Source organism: Mustela nigripes, chromosome 12 (assembly GCF_022355385.1).
Source record: "Mustela nigripes isolate SB6536 chromosome 12, MUSNIG.SB6536, whole genome shotgun sequence".
Taxonomy (NCBI): domain Eukaryota; kingdom Metazoa; phylum Chordata; class Mammalia; order Carnivora; family Mustelidae; genus Mustela; species Mustela nigripes.
Genome location: NC_081568.1, coordinates 111387232 through 111406744, shown reverse-complemented (window position 1 = coordinate 111406744; position 19513 = coordinate 111387232). Strand labels below are relative to the sequence as shown.

At 32.6% G+C, this 19513-nt stretch overlaps 1 protein-coding gene across 7 annotated transcripts in view; it reads left to right on the top strand.

Annotated features, from left to right (window-relative positions):
* The window catches only part of TMEM161B (transmembrane protein 161B), a 67145-nt gene extending 52979 nt beyond the window's left edge, over positions 1-14166 (top strand). For 5 of the 7 annotated variants that reach the window (XM_059418205.1, XM_059418206.1, XM_059418202.1 and 2 more), the window contains 7 exons: positions 4151-4302; positions 4811-4871; positions 5352-5492; positions 8230-8343; positions 10567-10741; positions 11798-11894; positions 13050-14166. In XM_059418205.1, coding sequence (XP_059274188.1) covers positions 4151-4302; positions 4811-4871; positions 5352-5492; positions 8230-8343; positions 10567-10741; positions 11798-11894; positions 13050-13327 — 1018 coding nt within the window. In that variant the 3' untranslated portion in view covers positions 13328-14166. The remainder of the gene's footprint in view (positions 1-4150; positions 4303-4810; positions 4872-5351; positions 5493-8229; positions 8344-10566; positions 10742-11797; positions 11895-13049) is intronic. The other 2 variants (XM_059418207.1, XM_059418203.1) reach the window with 2 other exon arrangements.
* Positions 14167-19513: the final 5347 nt, after the last annotated feature.

Below are 19513 nucleotides of genomic sequence, written 5' to 3'. Positions count from 1 at the left end.
CAAGCTTAGATTATGCATGGTGGTTTAGGTTAATACTTGGTAGCTTTTTTCTCTGTATGCAAATGCAACCCCTCTCAGAAGTATCTTTCACTACAAGCAATGTATTTTCACCCAGTTTAATGGAACAGGTCTATGTTGATGGCAGGGCAGATCCCTTGCTGGAAACTCTTGATTACTGTCAGGGCCCTGTGTGGTGTATATAGTCTTAACCATTCCCCCCCCAACCTTTGGAAAGTCTTTATACTTTAAGCAGCTGTAGACTACTAGTGTTTGTCTTTGATGTGAGAGCATAAATGCAAAAACTCTAAAATCAAAATATTCTTACTTTCTGAGAAAAATATAATGATAGGATATATGCAGTGATTAAGTTGTAAAACAGTTAAAGAATAATTCATATTACATCTTAGAATGATGTGGAACCTAAATATGCTTTGTTAATCTCTCATTAATCATTTTAATTGAAATTGACATACTATCATTTTAACAATCCTGCTTAAGCTGAATATTACAAAGTCCTGCTAACTTTTGCAATGGTGTGATATACTCTTATTGCTTGTAAATGATTTAGTAGCTGTTAGCCCAGATAGGAAGAAGATTGACAAATATGTTAGGGAGAACTTGTACAATAATGTTGGCTGATTTCAGAAAGAATTGTGAAGGGATAACACATGGACTGTCACAAAATATGGCACTGCAAAATAAGAACAATGTAAATATCACTCTTGAAATTCTTACTGTAAATTGCAGAGATTGTTGGTTTTTCAGATTTATAAGACTTGAGGATTTATAAAAACAATTTAGCTTCCCCTTTCCCCTTAGTGCTCAATATCATAGAAACTGACATCTATTATTATGTGGGTTAGCTTTTTCACTTCAGTTGAGTTTCAGATTTCTCTGTTCTGTAACTAGAGTACCACAGACTTAAATTGAGCAAGATAACTTGGTGATAGAATACTGAATATTTGCTGAGGGTAATAACTAAACTAATGGCATTTTCTTATTTATTAGTCTTATTTTTTTATAACATTAAAGAAGTAATTAGTTCAGATACTTAAACAGTATATATTTAACTTGAGTTATGGTGGATATAAGAAGACATTTAACATACCTGGTAAATGACTTCAGAAGTTGTATGCTGAAGTTCTGTATGTGTATTCTGGTTTTACAATACCCTAAAGCAGGTTTTCACTATAGTAAATATGAAAACATGCAGAAGTCTTTTATATAAGAAGTTCAGGGGTTATCATTTAGCTTTTCAATATCTGGTTTTGTCTTATCTTAGAAGCAAATTGGGTATTTATAGAATATAACATAAAAATATTACAATCTATGAAGAAATATATTACTTGAAATCAGTTTCTTATACAGTGATTTGTAGGTAGTATCTCCAAACTAATTTGTAGACTGTATTCTAAAATGCTTAGAAATAAAATAATACCTTTTTAAAGAAATAATGCTATAAATGGCATCTCCCCCAGCAATATTAGGCAATGAAAGTTCATTTTGTCTGTAACATAGTATACAAGACCATAGTTGTCCAAAGAAAATAGCGCTATTACGAATAAGTAATTAGGAAAACAGATTAGAGAAAGTATTTAACTTGCATCATGGTATTTAAGAAAAAGAAGAGAGATTTATGTGAAAAGGAGGTTATCTGGTATTGCAGTAACATGAAGAGATGAGAACAGTGAAAGGCAGGGAGGGGATGCTACTCACTGAAAAATGAACCGAGTAAAGGGCGTTAATAAAATACCCAGCACATACTGTTCTGGGGGCCTGGTTCATCTGAAATAAGTGAGTAAAGATGAGCTATTCCTGTACTACCTTTTTTTTTTTTTTTAACATTTTAAAGGGGAAACTACCCGCTAAGTAAGCCTTAAAAACAACGCCATACCCTTTATAAAACTGAGGCAGTCCTTTAAATTTATAACCATGGGTGATAAATAATTTATATTTTTGTTATTACCAATAATAAAAACATCTTTAGACTAAAACTTTTTCTACCTTGAGTGGGTTTTTTTGTTTTGTTTTGTTTGTTTTTACTTTGAGTATATTGTCCCAGGAAAAAAGTGTTTTTTTTGATATCATTTTCAAAAGATCTATTTACCCTTGCAGCATAGAATTAATACTATTTCTACTTACCTAAGCTGCCATGTAAAAACATTTCTGTGGCAAAATTCATTCACTGTTTGTTTTGAGTACCTACTATGTGCTGGGCATTTTTCTTGGAACTTTAACTACAGCAGTGAACAAGAGAGAAGAATTCTTGATTTAATGGACTTTACATTCCAATAGAAATTTATTTCAAGTTCCATTTGAAAAATGCCCAAAAGTCATCTATCTTTATTACCTTTAAGTTGTCTTACTTTTGGATAGGTGACCTTAACTAGAGCAGTTGGGACACTACATTTCTATCCAGTATGCTAAATTGTATTAAAAAAATAGAATGGGCAATAAGTTTATTTTTTTTTTTTAAGATTTTATTTATTTATTTGGCAGAGAGAGATCACAAGTAGGCAGAGAGAGAGAGAGGAGGAAGCAGGCTCCCCGCTGAGCAGAGAGCCCGATGCGGGACTCGATCCCAGGACCCTGAGATCATGACCTGAGCCGAAGGCAGCGGCTTAATCCACTGAGCCATCCAGGCGCCCGGCAATAAGTTTATTAACCCTTTTTTTTTTGTAAAGATTTTATTTATTTATTTGACAGAGAGAAATCACAAGTAGATGGAGAGGCAGGCAGAGAGAGAGAAGGAAGCAGGCTCCCTGCCGAGCAGAGAGCCCGATGCGGGACTCGATCCCAGGACCCCGAGATCATGACCTGAGCCGAAGGCAGCGGCTTAACCCACTGAGCCACCCAGGCGCCCTATTAACCCATTTTTAAATAGGGCAAAAAAGAACAGCTTTTTGAGCAGCAAGGGTGAGAGTTCTTATCCTTTCCCAGCTTTCCGTGAAGGATTCTTCTGATCATGAGAATGTTTGAACTGTACACATCTTTCATGGCAGCTCTGTTTTTAGGTTTCTTGTGTTACTGCTAAACTACCACATGACTTAGGTGCTATGTACAGTTTAGAATAGGCAGTATTAAGTGAACATTCTGGATCTAGACTGCCTAGATTTAAATCCTTACTTCCTCTAAGTAAGTTGTGTGCTTTTGGACAAGTTACTTTTCTGTGCCACAGTTTTTAAAAAAGTAATGGTAATAGTTGCCTAATGGGAGGATGAAATTAATTAGTAATGCCTAGCACTTGCAAGTACTAAATGACAGCTATTACTCTTTTCCATGCTTGACATGGAGTTGATGTGAAAGTTGCTTTTCTAGATTTTTTTTTTTTTTTTTGGCAAGTACCTCATTAGTTTGTTTGGCAGGTTTATGCTTTTAATAACAATTTGATATAATGGAAATCTGGATTCTAGCTTTGCATCATCCACTGGTTTGATATTCATTTGATTACTTAGTTGGAGGAGTGGGGAGTTCAGATAAAAAATCTAATATTTTTACATAAAAACTTTTTTTTTTTAAAATAACTGAGCATGTTGGACCTTTGGCTGTTTTTGAGTACTCAGCTGGACCTTATTTTCTCTAGGTGTTTTGTTTAATGGCAATCTGTGAAATGATGATACCAGCTTATCAGTGACCATTAATAATTCTCATATTTTGAATTATTGGGTGATTTACTGATGATTGCTGTGATGTTTGTTTGTGTGTTTAATTCTAAATGCAATTTACTCAAAAAACATGCCAAAGAAAAGGTAGGTTCCCTAAAATAACCTCTACTTTGGCTTTTCATGTCACTGAGAACCTATTTCATAAGTTTATTATAATAATCTCCTGATAAAACTTGAATCTGATAAAACAAATATATTCTGTCCCTAGTTACAGCTTAACATGTATATGTGCACTTTTCATTAATTTTAAAATGTTACAAACTTCACTAAAATTTGCTTTGTTTTTATGTCCTATTTCCTGAAAGACTAATCAGATTTTCATTAGTTTTTCACTTCCTTCCAAAGGGCACCTTGTAGATAAGCATGTTGTAGAATCAAAATAAATGTTGTAGTCAGATGTTATTGGAGTTTAAGTCCTGTAAAGATGATTCTGTTTAACTCCCACAAAGTTACCTGCGGTTTTTCCTGAACTTTATCTTCTGCAGCAAAGTTCTATTTTCATTAACTACACACTATTTTAAAGTAGAAGATGGTGGTGAGAGATCAGTCTGTGTTACCTTTGGATTTTTTTTCTTTGTGAAAGCAATGGCCGTCTTGATTGTAACAGAGAATTATCTGGAATTTGGACTCGAAACAGGTAATCATTTCATACAAGTTTAAAAATCAGTTTTGCTTTATCAGGTGTTAATATTTTTTACTTCATTTAATTATGTTTTATATTTGATGTTTTTAAAATTAGATTTGAGATGTACAGTAATCTTCTAAATAATTAACCTTTATTATCCTTAATTTTCTTTTTTTGTTTGTTTTAGCTAAATTTTTTGTTAGCTTTTTCCAAAATGCTGTCCCCTCATTTTTTCCTTAAAGTTAAATTTAAGTTTCTGCAGTGCTGAAGTTTATTCACATAGATAAAGATGCAAATTTTGATGCAAATTTTATGCACACTTATGGAATGTACAAATATCAAAGGGATGTTTTCAAAGACTGTTCCTGCTAATAACCAAATTTTATTGCATTATGGCATACTAATTAGCACATGAAAGAGCCTAAACTAGTCACTTCACGATTTAAGATGTTCTGTTTCCTAACATTTTATTTCCTAAGAAAGAGTCTATATTAAGAATAATTTTTTTTTTCCCCTGCAGGGTTTACAAATTTTTCAGATAGTGCGATGCAGTTTCTTGAAAAGCAAGGTTTAGAATCTCAGTAAGTTTTTAAAAATACTAAGTATCACTGAAGTTTAAATTTTTTCATTTTTTTGTAATACATTTACTTTAAGTGGCTTTGTATTTTTAATCCTTGAAAAGAGTTCTTTTTTCAGGACTTTCAGAAATATCCTCACTTCTAATGTTTACATATGTATAAAGTTAATATGTTTGATAGAATTCTTATTTGGATTTGCTCTTATTTGATTTAATTTCTATGCCGCCAGAGATTAAATAGCCATATATCTGAGTCATATATCAAATTCTGTGTTGAATATGCAGATTGTGTTGTTATCAGTGTGGCTAGAGATGCTAGTTCACCAAAATCCATTGTAGGTAATTGAGTCTGAATAGTCTTTTTTTGTAAAAGTTTATTTAGTTTTTGTTACTATGAATTGTGGTTTGTAAAGTAATTAGAAGAAAGGAAATCCCTAGAAAGTTACAGAACTTACTACCTTTTTTTTTTTTTAATTTTATTTAGGGGTCCTGTTTCAAAACTTACTTTCAAATTTTTCCTGGCTATTTTCTGTTCACTCATTGGGGCTTTTTTGACATTTCCTGGATTACGACTGGCTCAAATGCATCTGGATGCCCTGAATTTGGCAACAGAAAAAATTACACAGTAAGCGGAAAATGTACATAAGCACATGCAGATAAATATATGTTTTCCATCTTAATGAAGGTATATTATTGTAATGAAATCATAAATTATTGTATTGAAAATTAATAAATAACCATTTGATGTCACACTACTTCTATAAGCAGGTTTCTTTTTTTTTTTAAGCAGATTTCTTTTATTCACTTCTAAATTTTAAGTCCTATGACTAAAAACATAACAATTACTAGATTTCTTTTTTACTTGTTAAAAAAAGGAAATATCAGTATTTGTTAGAAGTCAGTGTTTATGATACCATAATCTCTACAACTGAACTGAGGATCTATGGTAATTCACTTAAATCAGAATATTTTCATTAACATATTTAAATTTTATGTAAATCTTAATTTTTACTTAAAAGTGTTTTGAAAGTTAACTCTACATAAATTTGTGTTTTTCCTGTATTACTGATTGGCTTATGAGACTTAAAACAATATTTTATTTGGGGATTGCTGATACTCTACAGTATTAAATGCCATAGATTACTTTTAACTGCCAGATTCTATTTCAGTTCTCAAATGGAGAAATCATATTTGAATCTCTACATAAAGTTCAAAGCCCATTTACTCTATTTTTCATGGTTGTTACAGATGTTTTTTGTTGATGTTAGACACCTTGGCAGAATGGCAGGTTTATATCTTTCAGTTCATATCCAGACACAAATTTCCATCTTGTCTTTATGTATTGCAGTAGACTCCCAAATTGAGAACATTCCATTTTGATATATGTATATACTCTGAGTTTCTCTGATCATTTTTCTTAACATTTCTGCCCTTAAAACTGTATTTAATGATGCTGATTTTGTAGTCTTTTCACATTCTTCTCTCTTACGTATGTCATTTTCCTTTATTTTAATTTTGAATATTTTTTGTTTTTTCCTTAACCTCCATTTTTGTACATATTTTGTCTGTGAGTGTGTGTGTGTGTGCGTGCGCGCACATGAGTGCAGGTGTCTGTGCACACGCACACTTGTCTGTGCGCACACGTGTTTACCTGTTCTCACCTCCCAGTACCCACTTCTTCATTCCTCTTTTTTCCCCTCCTTTTACTCAGCATGCTGTTGGCTGCATCCTGCCTTTCTCCCAACATCCATCTATCTCTCTAATGGCTTCTTTTAAAAACAAAACCGGGTTCTCCCCCTCCTCCCTACACATACACTTCAGTCCACTAACCCCAGTGTTAGGATTTAAATAAGCTGAAAGGGTGGGTGGAGGGGAGCCCTTCACCAGCTACTGAAACCGCTGTGGGCTGCTCCTTGATACTAGAGTGTTCCCTAGCAACACTGCATACCTAATACTGCTGCTTTCTTCCCCGCACCCGGTGGTTTACCCAGGCTGGGGGATGAAAGGATCACTTTATAAAAACATTTAAAGCATTTAGTGGTGGTTTATGATTGGGAGGGGGCACATCTTACTTTCCCTTTCAGTAAAATGTAGCTTCTTTTTAAGGGTTTTTCCCCCCCTTTGGGGTTTGGAGCTTTATTTTCAATTCATTGCAGCCCCCGATTGTGTTACAGCGCTCTGCCATGATAACAGGAGTGTGGGCAACCTTGTTCTGGTGTGAGAATAGCATGACTGGCACAAAGAACAGCGTTCTCCTCAGCCCTGTGTCTAGGCACTAGTACTTGTTTAAATGCCAGAGCTTAGAACCGAAGTTCCACCTTTGTCTGTGAGGTGTTCTGACGCAGCCCTGTTTTCCTCACATAGATCATTGCCCTGTTTTCCTTATATAGATCATTGTCATTTTCACTGTAGTGAAGATTTTGAAATGTGTGTGTGTGTGCATGTGTTGTGTATTTAAAACCTTCCAGTTCAGCCCTTCACTGGTTAATTCTGAAAACAGGACATGGTAATAAAATAGAAGAATTTGCCTTTTTTCTGAAATAAGAATAGTCTTTACAGTCATCTGTCTTTGTATGATACAAACTTGGTACAATAATTAACAATAAAATTATAGCTCATACCTAAAACCTTTTGGTGTATTAGGTATATTGCCTTTCTGGAGTAATGTAAATTTTCTTGGTATGTGTAGAATAGGGAATTTAACTTCATAATACTTCATGAAGAAATTAAAATATATGAATCATTTATGATTTTAACAGTGTATTAAAACATTATACATGATCATTGCATATTGAAAATTTCCTTAATTGTAAGTTGTTGTGGTAGGTTCCATGTGCCTTAAGCCTTCTAGTATTAAGGACCTTGCTAGTCACTGGCTCTCTCACTTGTAAATAATAAGGAGGCACTTTGTTTTAGCTTGTGCTGAAAAAGTGTCAAAAGATGATGCCTCTATACTGAAAATCTATTGGATTCATTGACTGTGTAAAGTTAGTCATTTAAATACCTGTGTATTGAATCAGGGATATAGTAGGGGATTGTTAAAGAACACTAGGATAGAACTGAACAGATTTAGATTTTAGTGCTACATTTGCCTTTAACCTGTAATATTGCCATGAACAAGTCATTTAACTTTCCTGAATCTAAATGTTCTCATTTGAAAAATTCAGATAATGAGGTAGTTTTGCAAGGGCTCAAATCCGTGTTGAGTGATAACAATAAATAGAAAATAATGATGATAGTAGTACCTTAATACAGAATACTGAAAATAAGTTTCTACCTTCATTTTGTAATTTCCAAGTATCTGTAGTTTATTAGTGTATTTTGTTCCTGGGTTTTTATATTTATTTCTTACATACTTTCAGAACATTACTTCATATCAACTTCTTGGCTCCTTTATTTATGGTTCTGCTCTGGGTAAAACCAATCACCAAAGACTACATTATGAACCCACCATTGGGTAAAGAAAGTGTCCCTTTGTAAGTATGGGTATTTGAGGGCTAATTTTTGATTCCTTATAGAATCAAAACTGTTTTCCAAAGTGGTATATACTGTAATTTAAGTTTTTTAATGATAACACTAGAATACTGTATTTTTAAAACATTAATAGAAATGCTAAAAGTTGTGTTCTAAAACAAGCTACAAATCATCATTTAACTTTTTTATGATCTTCATTAATGAATGAATGTTAATATACATTAACAGTTATCTTGTATACTTCTAAGTTTTTCTGCCTTCTCGCTTAACCCAGTTGTTACCTGACATTTTTATGTCTTGGCCCTATTTTTAAGATAGTTTCTTCAGTTCTTTTTTTCTTAACTGTGAAAATTAAGAGGATAAAATAAGTAGTATAAATGGAAACTCATTCAACCCCTGTAAGGGATATTAATATATTCCATATTTGCTTTACCCCTTTTTTGTTTTGTTTTAAAGATTTTTTAAAAAATCATTTTAACAGACAGAGACCACAAGTAGGCAGAGAGAGAGAGAGGAAGGGTGAAGCAGAACCCTGGGACTATGACCTGAGCCGAAGGCAGAAACTTTAACCCACTGAGCCACCTAGGCGCCCCTGTTTTGTTTTTTTGATGAAGTAATTTTTCAAGTGAAGTAGAGGTCTTAACATTTTTACCCCTAAGTACATGAGTATGTACGTCTAAGAAATAAGGACATTTTCTGACATAATATTATCATCATGCTTATCCAAAAAAATGCCGTAACATTATTATCTAATACAGGTCATAATTCCCCTTTTAACAAAAGAAGATGTAAGGAAACACAAACAGTTTATTAAAAGATACTAATAACTGTACTTAACATATTACCTCATTAGCCTTATAGAGCTATGTTAGAGTAATAGAAAGATTGAGAAAAAGCTGGTTTGAACGCCTGTTATTAAAACTGTCACTTGAGGGAGATTAACTTCACCGAGCCTCTGTTTCCCCATTTGGAAAATGAAGATAATAGTATCTACCTCAGAGTTATCATCGGAATTAAATGAAAGAATGTGTGTACTGGAACCAGCTGGAAGTAAATGCTTAATCCATATTTCTTTCATGGCTCTGCCTCATCAGAATTAAAATAGAAAACCTTGACAAGTCATTGACTCCACAATATACATTTTATATTATGTATTTCTTTTAGAGCCTGGTACATATCTGTCTTCCAGAATATAATCAGTGATGACCAGGACTTTTTTTTTTTTTTTTTTTTTTTTTTTAAGAATTCTCTTTGAACTAGGGAAGCATTCATTGAGGTTAGAATGTGTCCCCCCCCCACACACACACACAAGTAAGTCTTAATGGTAATTTTAACTTGACAGATTTACAACATGTTTATTTAAAAGTAAGTTCATACATTTCAGCTGTTCTGTATTAAGTGCCTGATGTGTGCTAGAGTTTAGAACAGATAGGGAGCATGGTCTAGGTGTTACTTTCAAATTACTCACAGTGTTACCTTTTATCAAAGGAGAAACCCTGGCCTTTTGAAAACATTAAACCACAAAGGACATCAGAAATTACCTTTTCTTTCTATAGTCCTTTAAGGGGCCCTTGTCAGTCAACTGAAAAAAATATCGTAAGGGTACTTCTTCTACCTGGAATCCTCATTTAGTCTTGAGGAATTGTGCCCAACTGAGCCAGCTTGAGCACATAGCTTAAATAACTTGCTGGAGAGGAATCTGAGACATCCAATTTCTTCATAATATATCAGAATCTCTGGTTTTCCTGTGATCCCAATCAGGAAATCAGCAGAGTGACTGATAACCTGTTCAAATATCTGTATAATCAGACAAAACTGTAGGCATGGGTTGTTGACTTGATAGTCCCACAGGCAATCTCCTGTAGTTTCTTTCTTTTTCTTACTCTCCAGTTTAACAGCACCCAGCTTCTCTCTCCATTTCACAACCAGGTTTTTTCCATGGAGGAGGGTAGATAGTGAAGAGGATCCCAGTTACTTTCTACACTTTTCTTCTAGATATCTATTACTACTGTTCTTAATGATACAATTTTCTATCTAGGTCTATTATACAAGTCAAATTATTATATAGATAAGTTTGTAATGTAGTAGAATACTTTTGTTTTATATCTCCAACTGTAATTAAGTATAGATATCCTATATTTTATATGGTGAGCACTGACACATTTAACTAGCATGCTAACGTATTTTGGTCTTTGAGAGCACCATGTCAACTTTTTGATCTGTAGAATGACAGAAGCTACATTCGATACTCTGCGACTCTGGTTAATAATCCTGCTGTGTGCTTTGCGGTTGGCCATGATGCGCAGTCACCTGCAAGCTTACTTAAATTTAGCCCAGAAATGTGTGGATCAGATGAAGAAAGAAGCAGGGCGGATAAGTACAGTTGAGCTACAGAAAATGGTAAGTTTCGTACTGTAGTCAAGTGAAGAACAGCAAGCACTGTATTGTAAGAAAACAAAGCATTTAATTTTCCTTAATAGTAATGTTAGCCCACAATACTCCTGCCGTTGAAATAAATGGCATAATCTTAAATTGACAGATAATGAAGAGCCCGCAATCCGATTTTGGTGCTAAGTGAAGAAAGAGTCTCAAGTCCTCTTCTTGCCATAGTACTTCAAGTCCTTTAGTTTGGGTTGCAATGCTATGGTATATCTACTATTGCTAAATGGGACCCCCAGTTGATTTGGAAGACATGACAATATATTACTGTCTAGCCTTCAAGACTTATGGGGTAGGAAATACTAGTTTTAGTGACATGTAACATTATTCCAAGTATTTGAACATGAAATGTAAATATTTAACTTAATGGGAATTCCAGAGAAAGAAAGGGCCAGGAGTCCATCCACCATTATAGTTAATTGGATTTGTATAACCGATCATGTCTTTTTTAGAAATCTGGTGTTGGGTGTTCTGTTTTTCATATTCTTTAATAGTCAGGGTGTTCATCAAGATTCAGAGACTTTCCTATTGTTTTTCCTTACATATTTTTGTTCTCTCTATGATTTTTCCTCAAATTTTAGTTATATATGTTCATGCAGAATTGGGGACTTGATGTTTTTATTTATGAGGGTTTTATGACTCATCTGTTACTTTTATTTAGCTTGATTTTCTGATGTCTGCCTAGAGATTCTAACATTTTGTTTCATATTTGAAATATAAGTGAATATACCATTTAAATTTAAGGGATTATTTTCTCCAATTTATATTAACCACTTAACTATTTTCAAGGAATTTAGTATTTCCACATTTAAAACGTATCTTCAAACTGAGCCTTTCAAAGTCAGAAGTCAGTTTGGGTGCATTTATAATGAAGTGCAGACCTAATAACATTTAGCTTCCTTCCCGTGATGGGATTACTTATCTCTTAAGCAGTTCATTTTGACAATTATATGAAAGTTTAATTCACTCCTAACATGTCAGCCAGTGTTAGATACTTAAGAATTTTGTTGGTTGCAGGTGGCTCGAGTCTTTTATTACCTTTGTGTCATTGCCCTGCAGTATGTGGCACCTCTGGTAATGCTGCTTCACACAACTCTGCTTTTGAAAACACTAGGTAGGCTTGCCCTGGCAACTGGGAAATGTGTTTGACTTTCTACCTATAATTAATACTGCGTTTTGTTACCTACAAAGAAATATGCTTCTTTAAATTATTTTCTTGGAGAGTTCTAAAAAGAAACATGGGAAACTTTTAAAAGTTGATTCGTCATCTTCAGGTCCATATAGTTTTACAATATTATGCTTTACTTATAAGAATTATTTGCTAAAGATTAATTCCCGTATTTACTGAGAAACTTGAATGAGCACTCTTGGTCTTAGTTATTTTGTATTTTAAGAGGGTGATGAAAGATTTTGTTAGTGCTTGATCATTTCAGTTACTATAAGGTAGTTGTATACTTACATGAATCCAGGATCCTTTAGTGAGCTCTACTTTAGATATTGATAGGATAAAGATTTCTCAGCAGAAAAACGAAGTTCTCCTATAAGTCTGTTCACTAAACTATCAAGTTCCTGTGTGGTGGTATTTGAGAACTATTCATTATTTTATTGATTATTTCCCTTTTGAAATACAGTGTGGGGGGTTTAAGAAGCCCAAAGGAACTAAAAAAGTATTATTTGGGTGGGCTTCATAGATACTATAGAGCTGATAATAGATATAAATGGCCTTTAGGAATCTATGAAACATAAAGAAGTAGCTCAGTTATAAATTATGTGACTCATATCCTATCCAACATAGGAAAATATATGATGAAAACTTTCTGGAAGCTATTAATAGTCTCTCACATTGAAATCATAGATAGTTTCTGAGAAAGAAATTTATTCTGATATTCTAGAGGTAGAAAAGATTTCTAAGAAGTTACTGAGCTTGTACCTGTCACTCCAGTAGAAGTAGTTGATTAATGTATTATACAAGGAAAAGAATTGTTTTTATTATTTTACCAGATTTTAGTGCAGTTAGTTAAAAGTAAATTAGATTTTTATGTGTACTCTTACTGGTAAGACCAGCTTGTAGTCTAATCAGGTTAAATGAATTTTTTACCGGATATGTACAAAGGTTATATTACTTTATTTTCAACATGAAGTAATTTGTTATGCCACTAAACTTCCTGTTCTTAATTTCAAGTATAATTTTAAAACTTCTTTCTTTCTTTCTTTAATTAGAGGGTTTGGAATTAGTCTTCAAATTTTATTTGTGTCTTGAATTTTCTAGGTAATCATTCCTGGGGGATATATCCAGAATCTATCTCTGCCTTGCCAGTGGATAATAGTCTACCCTCCAACTCTGTTTACTCTGAATTACCATCTGCTGATGGGAAGATGAAGGTAACTGTTACACAAATAACAGTGGCACTGAGCAGCTTAAAAAATATTTTCACTCCTCTGCTTTTTCGAGGACTTCTGTCTTTTCTGACCTGGTGGATTGCTGCTTGTCTCTTTTCTACAAGCCTTTTTGGGCTTTTCTATCACCAGTATCTGACTGTGGCATGAATCTCAGTTAACAAAAAAGGATATCCAAGTCACACTTTGAATTGAAATGCTTGTGCCCTTGAAGGGCTGTCGGAAACCAGAAGAAAGCAAATACAAAGGAAAAAAACATATCAGAGTATCTTGTTTTAAATTCTTCCTCTGTATTCTCAGGGTGAATCAATGGTATAATATTTAAAATTACAGAGTAGATTATTAACTGCTATACTGTGGCATTGGAATTTTAACTCCTTGTATTAACTGATGTGAGAGGGCTATCTACAGGGGTAATACTTTGATTACCTTGGTTTACAGAAACCTCCAGCAGTCTTTGAAACTTCTCATATGACTCCAGTTATTGATTAATTGTTCTTAATGGTGTAAAGGTACTGTTAATACTCATAGTGGCTGCCTATATAGAACAGTCTTCAAACTGAGCCATGCTTTGGGAGAGGGAAAGGAGCTAGAGTCACTTCTGTTGGTAACCTTTCAAACAACAATAGCAAAATCCAACAGAAAGGAAGAAATAGCTACTGTATATTACAGTAAAAAAAGCTGCATAGTTATTTTAAATTTAAAGCAGATGTACATGCTTAATATCTATAAGTACTGCTGCTTGAGAGTAGCAAGAGTATTATTTTAAAATATATTCTGTCCAACTTGAGGGATCTTTTAAAATGATTGGCCATATGAATATTTGCAGTCTAATAGGCTTGGAACTCCCATATTTTATTTTATTTTCTGTGATCCTAAATACAGTTCTTTTAATAGTCTAAAGATATTTATCAATATTGATCAGACTTTAAAAAGATACTTTAATCCTGCTGACTACCTGTATGTATTGTATTGTATATATATTATATATTAAATATATAATATATTGAGATTATAAAAGGTGAAAATATTGGATCCTTATAATATTTTAAGTTGCTGAATGTATATTAAATGTGATTGAATGAGCTGTGTTTGTATCTAGAAATTTTCTTTCTTTTTGGAATGAGATTAAAATACATTTTGAAAGTTCATCAGATCAAGCAATTTATTTGCGTTGCCCATGTGTGAAACTGCTTAAAATTTTATAAATACTTGGATGAATTCTCTCAAATTAAAATACTTTTTCTGTCATTTTCAAACATCAGAACCTTTCCCACTAACCAAATCTACAGGAATAATTTAAACCCATGTTAAATAGGATTTGTTTTAAGTTTATAGTGTTTAGAATAATTGAGATAATTTGAAGGAAAAATTCATAGGAATGAAAAATATATGTAAAAATTTTTTTGATGCTTTGTTTATCTAAAACCTAAAATAAAGAGTTTCATTTATAAAGGGAATGAATATAAGAGATAAATAAGGTTTGTTTTCTTTTTTGAACAAGTAGTAGAATTTATAGATAAACTTTATTCCAAAGAATATTCTTGAGAGGCTATATATCAATGCTATTGTCACTATTGAAAGCAGTTTTGAAGGTCTTTTGAAATTACTTCCAAGGCTTGTGGTTCACATTCATTTGAATAATCGCAATACAGACAAGTTCCTGTCTTTTGGTATAGATTAGGTATTTTGGAATTAGCTGATATTTTTAAATATGAGTGAATAATTAGTGCTTAAGTTGGATAAAACTCTGGTTGATCAGAATTGTTAATATAGCCTAATGGTAGTTCATGTGAATTTCCAAAAGAAACATTCCAGATACATCTTGAGATAACACCATCCACTAAAATAACTATCTTTTAACAAGATTATAGCAAAGTATAACATTTATTTTGTATGTGAAAGTTCTCACATGTTGGACTTGAAAAGAACCTTACCTGATACTTAAAACCTTTTTATTAAAGAGCTACATTTTAAAAACTATAATTTAAGTTATTTTGAGTTTCAAAGATTGTACTGAGAAGTAATACGGGGTGGGAGGGTGGGTGAGAAGACTTAGAATTTATTATTGGATGAAATCACGTGCATTTCTAAAATACTATTGATTCACTCTTTTTAGACTTGAAATCTCCCTGAGTATACTGTGAATGTGTGCAAACTGCATATTAAAGTAATGGGTTTGATTTAGGTTTTTTTAGTCTTTCCAAACAAATTGAAGAGAATGATGGTTATAACTACTGGTTTGTTTAAGCATCTTGTCTCCACACAAATTATATTCCTGAGTGTAAAGGGTTTATACTTTATGTAAGCCAAATATTTTTTTAATTGAGATAAAATTGACATAAAACATTGTATTTGTTTTAGGTCCACAACAGAATTTATATATATAAATTCCAAAATGACCCAAATTATATTTTAATATTCTTAATTAGGCCAGTAGAATTCTTTTTATGTTGAGCTCTAGTTAATATAAGTGCTTCATTGGTCAGTTATTTTATATTTCTACTAAATTAATAGGAATCCTTAGTAATCTTGCTCCATATGATTTGTGGGATTGCATTTGACAATTTGTTGATTCCTGCCCCCCACCCTCTCCCCACTGCACTATATAAATCAGAGCTGTATTCTCCTTCTACCCCCATTGATATGTCTGAAATGAAAAGCATATAATTTTATCTTAATATCCGTATGCATTTTGATTATCTTTGGCATTTTCCCCAGAATCCCAATTGCTATGCATAAATGACCAACGCATCCAAGCAGAATGGGCTCATTGTCTTATTGTTTCTGATATAAATATCATTGGTAAAATAGTGACGTTTCTTCTTGAGTTATGATTCAGAACAGATATTCATCCATTAATGGAATTGATAGGTCCAGGAAGCACTAAGTAGAATTCATTATGAAATCTATAATTGGAACTTCACTGGATAGATTTTATTCTTTCAAATGAAAGATTAAATTCTCAGTACTGAAAAGCATAGGGTCTCAACATTCTCTGAATTCAAACACACTTTCTGAGCCATCTCATAATTGAAAATGGTCTATCATGGTATATGGCTCTATTCAGCAAAATAAAACTAAGTGATTTTTGAATGTGGATCATCCTGCATCTTCACAAACCTTTAGGTGGCTTAAAAAATCAGATTTGAACACATTCATGATCCTAGACCATGAACTGAGTATCTCAGATATTTCTACAATATTATCTTTTAACTCTTACTTGTCTCATTATGTCTGTTTCCTGTGTTCATAGCTGAGCTGCTTATATGCCATGAAAACTCTGACATGGATACAGCATGATCACAAAGCTAATACAACCTTTCTCTCCTTTAAAATGGTAAACATTTTACTTATTGTATTTTCTTCCTAAGAAAAAAGAAAAACCAGATAAAGTCTCTTCATAAGTTTGTCTTCCATTAAAATTGAACTTTTTTTCCTTAAGCTACAAACTATTATGTTGGATGGGCCTATCTTCAGTGATTCAGAAAATGTGTATTTCTCTATTTCATTGCTGTTCTTTACTTTCTTTCTCCCTTACAACTAGCTATGTGTGGTTACTCCCCTCCTTTCTTCCACTTGGTAAAAGATGATACATTATCTTAAATGAAGAAGCAACATAATTTTGTGGAAAGAATGTTAATTTAACAATTAGGAAACATACCATTACTGACTTCAGTTAGCTATTTTTTGTACTTAACTAGGCATTCAACTATACTAATGAAATAGAACTGAATTATCAGTGTTGACCTCAGTTTTATCATAAAATAAAATAAGGAATTTACATTAAATATGTGGCTATATATTTCTACAGCTGGTATCAGTTTCTTTTTATGTTAGCCTGAGAAAAATGAATAGCAATTTTTGGCTTCAGGAATGGTCACAGATCATGTTAGAAGAGATTCACTTACCGTTCGTTGAAAATGACTTCACAGAGAGTGTTTTCTCCAGGAACATTTGTTTTGTACTCGTTTAATTATTCATTCTTTTTAATTATTCTTTTTAATTATTTAATTATTCTTTTAAATTATTCATTCAGCAAATCTTTATTGAGTACCTATAATATTCCAGAAACTGCCCTACATAACAGCAGTGAACAAAATACCAAATCCCTCCCCTCAAGGAGCTTAGAGTTTAGTGTGGGGATGCAGCAAAATAAATGAGTCAAATGTAGGATATGTTAGATAGTGATAAGTTCTAATGAGTGGGGAAGGTGGGGAGAAATCAGGGAAGGGAGAGAGAATATGAAATTGGAGGATAGGAATAAAGCTAAAATTTTAAGCAGACCAGACCATCCAGAGAAAAAGCCTCACTGAAAAAGTAATTTCTGAGTAATGACTTACGGAAGGTAAGACCTATCATAGTGGGTTTTTCTTTTTCTTTTTCTTACGAGCAGTTTTCTTAGTAATTCATTGGTTGACAAAACACCCCGATTGCTTGAACTTTATCATTTGTGTGCTCACTAGTGAAATTTTTGAAAAGATGGACAGTATTATATATTCCCTTTTTCGGGTTGGTGTATTGTACAGAAAGAATTATAGGCATTGAATTTAAATGCTGCTTGTTTGCTACTGAACAGCAAAGCATTTAAGAAATATAATCTCCTGAGTCCGCTTGTTACAGTTTTTCTGTCAAGTGCTTTTTAACTTAATTCAAACATGTTTACATTTTTTTTTTTTTGGTAGAACTTTTAAAGACTCAAAGGATTTCAAATGAATTGTAGGACCCTAGAGCAATATGATCTGTCCATTTGGCAGACACATTTTACCCACTAGTTTTTTAATCTGTTAGATAATCTGTTGCACAAAGGTAATTACACAGACGGTAACATGGCTGAGGACAAATTTGATTAATAGCATCTTATCAAAATTTTAAATATTCTAACACCATTTGAGTAAATCAAGTGTACCCACTGCTGAAGTATTAAAAATGAGAGAATGTATTTTTTTAAATAGTGCTCTACAAAAATTAGCTTTAACTTCTATTTTATTTGGGATGCATTTTTCTTTCTGTAATGCTAGTGAAACAGTTTATATTTATGAATAAATAATTCCAAACGACTAAAGCAAAAACTATGTTAGTAGAATTACTTCAAATAAGAAGCAGTGATAAAATGCAGAATTACTGTGATTGTGTGTTTATGTGTCTGTTTACTTGTTCTATAACATTTTCTCAGAGCATGAAATGTAACTTTAAAATTTAAACATATGAACTTTTAAAAATTTAAATATATTAACTTTTTAAAATTTAAACGTATTTAAATTTCTATCATTATAGTAGGTAGCCTTTGTACCAGTTTTGGATAAGTGACTTAAGTTTAAAGTTAATAGTCCCAACTGGACAGTCCATTGAAACTGTGTATCAGCATCAGAGAAGAAACTGAATTATAGGAATAAACCAAATTTTATTTAACAAACTTTAATCATTAAAAAAAATTTTTTTAATTGAATAGTGAAATTCTAAAGGAGTAACACTGCAGTAATGCTGAAAACAGAGTCATTTCGACTGTTGGCACTAGAATAATGAGATATCCACATTTTTAGAAAATGAACCTCAGTTTTTCCATTTATAGTATGTAGTACCTCAAACTACACACAAAATTGAATTCAAGAGGGACCATATTAACTTGTTGTAAAAGCTAAAACCATATAGTTTTTAGAGAAAGTCATAAGGTAACAGTTTGGTAATTTTAGGGTTGGGCAAAAGTTCCTTACTATGTAAGCAATAATCATAAAATTTATTTTAATGATAAAACAGATTTCATAGCAATTAAAAATTTCTCATTAAAAAACCTGTTAAGAAGATAGACATGTCATAGTTTCAGATAAAATATTTGCAAAACATGAGGAGGACTGGTGTTCAGGATATAAACTACCAAAAAAAAAAAAAAAAAAAAGATAAAGAAGTGGGCAAGAAATTTAAATAGACACTTCACAGTTGACCATAAAGCAGACAATAAAGTCCTCATCCTCTAGCAGTTTACTGTGGCGATCCTTCTTAAAATTTTCTTAAATTTCTTATACTGAATTGAGATTCTTAGATCACTAGGTTTTTTATCTCAGGTCAGGTTAAAGAGTGACTAATTTTTCTGTCTTGAGAAAAGTAGTAGAAGTGCAGTTGCAATGCATTGTTGGATTTTACAATTTTTTTGACAGCTCTTGCAGAAGAATGTGTTGAAAGAAGAGTGTTCAGTTCTTAAAAGTTAGGATGGTTCAATAAAATGTTAAGTACTAGCACTATCTAGATCACGCATAAAAGGTTTTTCAATTATATGAGCAGACATATGCAATAAATTTGATAATAGTTTTCTTTACCTCTTTAAGTATTGATTTTACT